The sequence below is a fragment of the Echinococcus granulosus genome, assembly GCF_000524195.1.
Source record: "Echinococcus granulosus chromosome Unknown EG_S00001, whole genome shotgun sequence".
In the NCBI taxonomy this organism is placed as follows: domain Eukaryota; kingdom Metazoa; phylum Platyhelminthes; class Cestoda; order Cyclophyllidea; family Taeniidae; genus Echinococcus; species Echinococcus granulosus.
In genome coordinates, this window is record NW_020170381.1 from 3,612,642 (window position 1) to 3,622,486 (window position 9,845).

The 9,845-nt window shown below is 41.5% G+C and overlaps 1 protein-coding gene across 1 annotated transcript; it reads left to right on the forward strand. All coding sequences in view use genetic code 11, as the record gives it.

The window, feature by feature from the left end:
* Positions 1-728: 728 nt before the first annotated feature.
* EGR_00390 (GTP-binding protein Di-Ras2) lies at positions 729-6,164 on the forward strand (the record flags this gene model as incomplete). The annotated part of the gene is made up of 4 exons (XM_024489639.1): positions 729-909; positions 1,390-1,563; positions 1,981-2,420; positions 5,304-6,164. The coding sequence occupies 4 exons, from the start codon at positions 729-731 to the stop codon at positions 6,162-6,164; spliced, it is 1,656 nt and encodes a 551-aa protein (XP_024356317.1).
* Between the last annotated feature and the right edge of the window lie 3,681 nt (positions 6,165-9,845).

Sequence of the window (9,845 nt, forward strand, 5' to 3'; positions counted from 1 at the left end):
GCACCTAAGTGTCCCCTAACAGAGACCGGGATTTCAATAAACGGCCAACGTATTACAAGGGTGCATACGTTTATCAAAAATTATTGCATTTTCAACCTCAATAGCAATGCGCCCCCTCTGGCATTTGCGAATCAAGCATCTAAACCATACCTTGAATCTTATTAGGCAAATTCGAATTCACAATGATTTTTCCAAAATGATTGTTTGCAAAATAGAAATTCTGATTTGAGTGCAATCACCAAGTAACCAACTGTTGACGCTAATATCCAATCAGCGTTTTCAGGATAAGTAGGAACGCAATGATTAAATATTACCAATTGAATGATCACGCGCAACTACTTAAGTGCAGGGATTCTTGGATTTTACTTCAACTGTCAACGAGGAACCAATATGATATTATAGTCTTACAATCGTCTATGTTCCATAAGACGCTTTTAAAACGCCTTATAAACACCCTAAATTCCGCTAATTTTTCAAAGATACGACTCGAATTGGATTTTTTGCTTTTTCACTTAAAGAGAATAGCACATAATACGGCTTAAAAGGAATTGAAAAATGGTAGCAATCGTAAAATTTTGCACTTTTTATGATATTCGTAAAGTCAGACAGCCCATTCGCTTTTGATTGGCCACGGTATGGGCCAGTAGGGAGCGAGCCTTGAGCAGGAGGTGATCTGAAGACATGGAATAAATTCGCAGTCCCGACAGAAGCATTGCTCCTACTCCTACATGTCGTCTCCCATCCGCTCAATCTCCGAATCCTCCACCATTCCCGACTTCAATGTTGTCCTTTTTGGGGCGGCCAAAGTTGGCAAATCGGCTCTCGTTCGTCGATTTCTCAAAAACAACTTTATTGAGGAGTACCGACCGACGGTTGAAGAAACCTACTCCACGGTTCTTCAAACAATGAGTAAGTTTTATAGCATATCTGCCTCCCTGCAGGTTTTTTAAACTTTGCAATGTGCTAGCTGTTTCTGGATTATTATGCTTCATATCAGTGGAGGTTTAGAAGACTTCTTTCTGTGTTAAAAGCAGCAGTGAACTTGGTTTCATCGCATTCCCCTCAAACGGATTTTAGACTCTTGCAGATAGAGCTACATAGTATGCGATGGCTACTCCACGTGCAATGCATCAGGCCCACACGGGATTGCTCTTTACCAAACATTATATTGCTTCTCATTAAAGGGAGGAGGCCAACTAGCGCTCTGTGAGTCAGTTCCAAGCAACCGTCTATGCGTAACGGGTACTGGCACCCTAGTATCCAATATTACGAGGGCACGGAAGTAGGGATTAATAAATTGGCCGAAAAAAACTCAAGCGTCTGCTAACCCATCATTGAATGTGGTTGATGGTATTATCAACCATTTAAACTCATTTTCCCTTGGTCCAGGCTGTACATGCACACGTCTGGTGTTGATTGACACTGCAGGCCTGCATCCCTTTCCGGCGATGCGCGAGTTACGAATGCGGACAGGCAGTGCTTTTGTTTTTGTTTTCGCTTATGATTCCACTGACTCTCTCCACGAGGCCATCCGACTCCACACTGACCTCCAACGCGTCAAAGGTAAGTTCAGCTACCTTAATCCACACCGACCACACTCAAACAGATGCGACATAACTATGATGCGCAAAAAAATGTCACCGGAGCTACACAGCATGAATTATGCATCGTCCTATCGCACTGATCCCAACCGTGTTTTATAGTCGACGAGGAAGTGTGTGTATGTGCTTCCCGCCTTCACTGCAAAAAGTAATAGTTGAGTTGGGGTTTTGTGCACTTAAGAGGAGTTACAGTAGATGAAAATAAAACGAGCGATTTGCACCACCTATGCCATAAAAAGACACCATGCTTACTCACTTTGCACACATTAGTTTATCAGCCTTTAAGTACACAAAAAATTAACTATACAAGCAGTACCGTAAACAATAGGTTCAGGACACATTAAAACTTACATTTAGTAGTGAATAACTTGTGGTTCAGGGGACAAGTTTGACCCAAAAAGCGTGATCTTTGTGGGGAACAAGGCGGACGTTCTAACAGTCCCATCAATCGTGGAGGATGGAGACGGGGAGCGAGTAGTAGGAGGGATGGAGACGGAGGAAGAGTCATCACGGCGATCAAGCGGATCGGTGTTGACATCAGCAGCGGACGAGCTGCAGACAACGGCACGAACCCTACTGGATCGCCTCGGCTGTCCACTGATCGATACCAGCGCACGCCTCGGTTTCAACGTCCTCGAGGTCTTCCATTCAGTCCTCTGGCCCATGTTACTCGCTAATTCAAACCTTGCTGGTCGTGTCACTCCCGCTGACATCGCTAGTGGACACTGTGGAGAGGACTCACCAAATCGAGGGCCTCAGGAGACTGAGGCTCTCAATAAGAAGATCAGCTGGCCTTGGGGCAACGCCTCAGATCATCCCGTAAGTCACATATGAAGAGGAGGGAGGTGTTTTTCTTCTCAAGAAGATGCTACCCTACATATTTTACACTACTTGAAACTTGGATTTCGAATCCAAGGAGAAGTAGAAAGGGCAATGCTACTGCTATGGAAGAATATGATACTTGGTCTCATTTCATAATGCTCCTTGGGAACTTGATTATTTCGAAGACCATGCGGTTATCCAAACTATCTGATCCTTTAAAAATGTGTGTTTAAATAAACTAACGAAGCAGCGGAAAGCCCGGCTGTTTTTTGATTGAAAATCACTCTTTACCTTTTAATTTTTAGTTAAGTTTTCTTTCTATATTTAAAGTGAAGAGGAAATCACATAAAACGTTGAAATTTTTAGACGTTTTAGTCAAATATTTCCTAAGAATAAACAAGTACAATAAGATATCTACATCAATGTAATTTCAGAGGATCTCACTTCACAATTCCCCTCCAATGGAGAGGCCTCGAATTACTTCACACAATTATTTTGAAAATTTCCTCATACTCTTACCCTTCACTTCATTTTTTAGTTTTGAGTACTGCAGGCTTATCAGTTAAACCCAACTCCTACATTGTGAGCATTTTTATAATAAACTAAAATAACCAAAACGTCCTTCCCGACTGCTGTGAAGATGGGTTACAGTTTCTAGTCTCCTCTCCAAGTGTCTACAAAGCATGCATTTATAAAACGACAATGTTTTTCGTGCCCCGAGGCTTGATTATTTCCCCAAGTGCTTCCTACAAAATAACGCTGTTACACCCACGAGCATTTGCGAAGCTTGCCAAAGGCCAAAGTCTGTCGCTTGATTTGGTTGGATTCACCTGATTTTTGAAGAAGTGTCCTTAAGCGGGATCAGGCTTTCCATTTCTCCTAGTGAGCTCGTCTTTAACTTTTTATGATTAACCGGTTGGAATGCAACAACACCGTTTCCTCGAGGAGATAAGAAACTGCAGGCGCTACCATCGACGATTAATTTCCCAATTCCGTGCTTACCCAGTGAGCACGGGAACCTTGCACATCCGTACTCATCTAAATATATCAGAAATTTTGACCAAATAACTGAGAGGAAGGTATCTTCGTCTTTAAATAGGTAAATCTTTTGTTAATTAGTAATCACATTTTCCTATTTAGACCAGTTCTTCTAAAGTTTAAAAAGGCACTAATTAATTTGGATGTTATTAAGAAGCTAGCCCAAATTAAGCAAGCTAAAAGACCATAACTGGTCTGCTTTCTATTTTTGCCTTTTTTAGATTTATTCTCTGTTTGAGTGAATTTAAATTTGTACCGGTTCGTGTTTGGCTACTAACGTGAACCTCCATTTAGTTATCGTGGCGATCCGCCTTGTCGAATGCCCTTATTCAAAGTAGATTGAATAAGTGCGCAAACTTTGCCGAAGTGCCTTTAAGCAGTATAAAAACGTCAGCTAAACACTTCAACTTATTTGTTCCGGAATATGAGCTGAAGAAGTCGGAAGCCTTGAATCTCTGGTGATGATTAGACAAAAATTGGGGAGAAAAGATATCCGATGTTGCAAGAAGAACGCGAAATATGCAAGAGCTTACACAATATTGCCTACTTGCTTTGTTCTAGAGCGAAGTGGAGGGTCGTTCAGTTATAGCGTCTTTGCACAGAGACGAAGGTAGTTGCACAGTGCTTAAAAGGCCTTAAGTTAGAACATTAGTTGCTCGTTAAAATGGGTAATAACTTGGCTGGGCATGTCTCTAAACTGGATTAGTTCTTGTTGCAAATGTTTTTGGTACCTGCGCTGCTGTAATATTTTACCATTAATTTGTACCTTCGACATGTTGTACCTCCAATTAAAGAGGTGTCACCGCACGCCTATGCTTTCATCTACGACCTCATGTAAACAAGAGCCGCATTCACTTTTTCTCTTAAACACCCCATCCAACTTGTTTTCGAAGTCTCGGTATCGTTGTCTAGATCCACTGCCTAGATAGTTCGGGAACCCAGCTTACGGCAGCAGCTTTCCTTCGAAGCGGTAAACAATTGAAAAGTTACCTGCACTTTAGCTATTATGCTATAATTCCAACAGTAAGACCTTAAATAAATTATTGTAAAGATTTATTTGTGAGGGGCTTAAGTGACTACTTTTGTCAAGCTACAGGGTATGCAATAAGAAGCCTACTCATTATTGCCCCAGCCGAAGTTGACCTTTCCCTTATCAACGGGAGCCATCTGCAAAGGACCAATAAAATCGCCCCACCGCGCTGTAATTTACAACATTTTCGCAACATTTGATCTCTACGATAGCGGCATTTCTTGATTTCACGCGCAAATAGATGTCTTCTAAGGGCGTGGGAAAGCTCATCAAACCGTAATCACTTCGAATAATTCCGCCACTATTCCCGAAATTTCAATTAAATATTGAACTTGTAAGTGAGACCTTGCCCTCCATTTTAAAGTTGTGCTTGACAAAAGGTGGTTAACTGAACTATTTTCGCATTAATGCGTTTCGTTGTATGTGCTTTGGGAGTTTTAATTGGAAAGTGCATGAAGTCTTAATTTGTTACAACTATTTTGCCCTGTGCCAAATCCGGTTTATGAGTTTTGTGAAGGCAATGACGTAAACAGGAAACAAAGAAACCTACTTTTAAGTATTATCATTGCTATAAAAGACTGGAAATCAAAGGAACATAATGGCTTTACTTTTAGCTAGAAAGGCTTCAAATTTTTTTTTTCTAGCTTAATCTTAACGTGTCAGTTTACTTTTTAAAGCTAACATGGCGAAGAATTGGATAACAAAGTGCACTTGAGAAAACCAAATTAGATTTCGATCTCCCAGCATCATTTTCTCCCATTGGTTGCTCACTTAATTTATAAATAATTTTTGCCTTTCCATTTTTCTTACAGGCAGGGCTTTCAATCAGCCCTAATTTCAGTCCAACCATGCAGCCCTCCCCCGGTCGCTCTCGGATGCATACGGAACGTCTTCGAAAAATCAGCTGCGTTGAGAATGAGATTTTAACCAGAGGCACACTCCTCGCGGCTAAAGAAGAAGTGAACCGGAAATTCAGTATAGGTTCACGTCTCCTCCCCTCCCCACATGGTCACAATCACCAATGCCGTCACCCTAACTGCAACAACAATCTTCTCGCCGTTAACAATACCTACAATTTACCCGCTTCTCGCAGCCACTCGGTCGACAATTCACTGGCAGAGAAGGTAGACAACTACCGGGACTCGAACTCTACTGGAAGCGTTTACTCTGGCCGCAGCTACAGTTCGCTCAGCTCGGTAGAGAAGGAGAACTTCTGGAAGTTATCTGTCTCTTCTGACACGCGTTGCAGATACGGTCGTCTCCTCAGTCCCAGTCCGAAACGAACCTCCAGAGATTGCGAGCTGGTCGTGGACACATGTTTGCACTCACTGGACTTTGTTCAGGAGGTGGGTTACTACCTGGATCCTTCACACCGCCCAGAGGACACTAGTGAGCCACGAGTGCCGCAAGCGCCTTGCCTGCAGGTGATGAATATGGGGCGTCGTGGCCGATCGCCACAGCAACTGTCATCATTACCATCAATTCCACGGGAAAGGGTGAAGAAGCGCAGCGTTTTCAGTCAATCGAACTTCTGTCTGGTAGACCAAATCTGTGAGGCGAATGAGTCCACAAGCCCGCGCAGTGAACATGAATTTAACCTCATTGTGCCGGAGTCACATAGGAAGGGGATCAGTGGGAGTGGTAGCAAGGCATCGAATTGCAAAATTAGTTGAATAAAGGTGTGACTTTGCAATAGAATTGGATCTAATGCCTTCGAGCCCTCATGTAATAACTGCTCTTATCCTATACATACTCCGTTGTACTTTACCACGACATTTGATGATTATCCTTTCCTTAAAAGGAGGATTGGACTGAATTTGAGATAGGTGAATGCTCTTTCATGAATCGCATTGTCAGTTAGTAAATTTTTAGATTAAATAAAACTAGATTGGGTGAAGGAGTGAACTCACTGTTCCATAATGCATCTTTTAAATAACAGGCTGACTGATTTCAAAAGTTTCTGATTTATTATCTGCGAAACATCTCAGAAATTGTTGCAAACACTATGGGTCAAAAGGTCACGAATAATGCGGACACACAACTTAAGTGAGTTGAACGTAATTAAGTTGTTAAACAATCAACTTAGCTTCCCTGAAAAAATTGTAAGTTTGCAGTGATGCTGACTACTGCTCGACCTTCTTCATCGCACTGATGCCTCACTCTCATGCCCTCCCTCGGATTTGCTTCATTTATGAAGGGGCTTCATTTTAAATGAAGCATTTATGTTGATGCTGCGAAACTTTCGGTTAATCAAACATACACACAGGAGAATATAAGAGAAGGATTCAAGAATTCGAATGTATATAATGTAAGGTCATGACGAAAAAAATTAATCCCCCGAGACCTCTCTGGAGACGAAAAAAGACATAATGCTCTAGTAGTGTGTTTTTCCTACTTAGAAAAAGGTCGGTGACTACTAGCATGGCCTAGCAGAAGTCAAATGGCGAAGCTTCAATTGTCCACAAAGCCAAAACGAAAAGTTAAACAAATGACCAATGTATTAGAGAGCCCTCTTCTCCCTTTGATCGTCGATTTTGACGCCTTTCTTAGTCAGCCTCCTGCACTGGACATCACAAGGTAGTCAGTGCTGTGAGGAAAACACCCGCCAAACAACCGCGCAAGTCATTGAATTTCCATGCAACCGGGAAGGTACCTGACTGCAGAGTCACTGCTCCCTTTTAACGAGTCTACTGAATCTGGTTATTCGTTCTGTTTGGGAACTGTGATGGTAGAAGGGGAAATGTGCAGATCATCACATATGTCCATTGCTAGGCGTAAGAACACTGGCCTAAAAGCAGCCATCTAATAGGGGGTGGGGGATAAAATAGTTTCGTGGGAATCAGATTTCGCATCCATTCCTCCTTTCCACTTTGTTCTCACTTCATTACTGCCCAGCCACATCTATATGGGTTCTATCCGGCTACTGGAGAGTTGAAGGAGGCATGATGTGTTAAACAATTCGATAGCATGTGCAGGTACAGTAGACAGCTTCGCCATGAACTTTTCCAAATGGTTCACGGGTAGTGCCACTTCAGATGTTAATAGCATTCCTGCAGAATATGAGACGGGGTGACTGATGAATTTAGACCTTATTTTAAACCCATCCGCAGCATATGCCCTTCTTCTGCCGTGTTAAGGTTTAGCAACTGGCTGTGGGAATCAGGGTAATCGTCCTTTAGGTTGGGGTTTGTTTTCCGCTGCCATCAATGCAGCTCTCCAAGACTTCCCTGAAGATGAAGGAAGACGTAATACTAGGGCAGAATATGTATCACTGACTTGCGGGAGGACCAGTAGAAGCACCAAAGCCGAGCCTCAGGCACTCCAGACAACAACAAGTAATCAACCTATTGCACGGATAATGCTGACTAGGACTATGTTGTAAGATGCCTACATGAACTCACAACGGACAGATGCACTTGAAGAATAAAATTCTGCATCTTTAAAGTGGATAATTAGTTTTTCATTGGCTTACTGTCCTCGAGATTTCACGATCACAAAGCGTGTCTAGCTCATGGTAACACACAATCTACTTCCCTCTCGAGAAAAATATTATTCAAATTATGGAACTAAAATGAAGTCTCATTGTTACTTCAGTTAATTCCTCTGGTGATAACCCCTCCTTGGTGGTCACTTGTGACCACTGCTTTAAAAATTATTAATTCTTAGATAAACCGAATAGTCACATTAAATTAATGGTCCAATTTCATCCAAACTGAAGAGTCAGTTGGGCACATAGAATGGAAATATAACAAAACAACCATCTACTTGTGAATTTGCGCTCTTGTGGGGAAATTCCAAAATAATTCTGATGAGGAATGTCAAATGCTACTTTACAAAGAATAATATTTACTTTACTAATTTTGTGAGCTAATTTATCCAAAACATGCTCAACGAGGGTGAATGGCCGAAGGAGATAAAAGGTAATTGGGGCAAGCCTTTGTGAGTAGGCAGGAGATATACTTTTATTTTTAACCTTACAGAAACTAACTGCTCTAGGTAATAATGCATCTAACTGGAGTGTTTGAATTGTATTTAGTGTGTTTAAGGATGTAATAGTGATCTTGATGTGTACTAAAATATATAATGGATGGAAGATTCTGGACGGCCTTTTAATGGCCAAATTATTATTGGGCGTCGGAGAGTGCTGAAACATTTTACTTTGTGCCCTAATTTCTGAAATAATTTACAACTGATTCCCAATAATATGGCGCATTAACTGCCCCACAACTACCTAAAAAGGCAGAATTTCACCCGTGGTAGCCCAAGGTGACAAAGGTAAATCAAAATTGCATTAAAAGGAAAGAATCGGTTGAGCCTTGATGCCTGACATGCAAAGTGGTAATACTTTGTGTGGCTGTAATCATACAATTAAATATACTGCCACATAGTTGATTGCATTCTGCTGCTTCATTCAAAATACATTAAAAGAGCCAGTGGAGAGCTCAAAGAGGTGAAAATGGGCCATCGCTAAGTGACTAGGCGACAGGTGGAATTGATTTCAAAACGACAATGTGCCCTTATGGCATTCAAATACCCAATTCTGTAATAGGCTTCCTCTGGAAAGAAAAATGATCTTATGTTTCCCATCTCAATCAAAAATACTTGTGGATTTACTTAAGCTAATGCTTAACCTAAAGGAGAGCTGCCTTGAACCTTGCGGATGTTGATCTACGAAAATTGAGAACTTTTACATTGTTCGGTATAGCGAAAGGACAATTAATGGATTTCCTCGATCAAGTAATAGCATTAACATATTTTTTCAGGAAATTTTTTCCGATTTTCATATATTTAAAGACGAAAACCAACACTTAGTTGACTGGTACATTTATAAAGTGGTCATTAATCATCACTAATTATTATAAGGTTGTCGGACATGCAAATCTCCTCGTAGACTTTATGCTCTTGTAGGATGTTACTTTAAGTGATAGACTAGGACGAGGTCTCAATGATGCCGATACCTTAAGTACTAGTGTAATAAGCCTATTTTTCGCGTAACTCTCGGTTTTGATTACGATCACTTAAGGGCTCCGCCATTGAACCATCGCCAGGTGGGGTGGTCACCGGGCCAGGCCGGTAGGTACAAGTCCTACTAATGTCCAATATACGTATATTCCACCCCGATATTGTCTTCTTTCTTCTTTAAGGAAATTCTGGGGTGCTACATTGGTGGCAGTGGAATATGAACCCCATCTTAAAGTATATCAGTCCTGAATTCCATTTGCGGGAGCTAAAACCTAGCGAAGAAAAGAAGTGCATGCGTTGCAGATGGAGAGAATCAGTGCAAACATTGGAGAAAAGAGGGAGATCGCCGTCTACCATTGCTGATTACTCCACTTCAATAGCCTGCACAAATG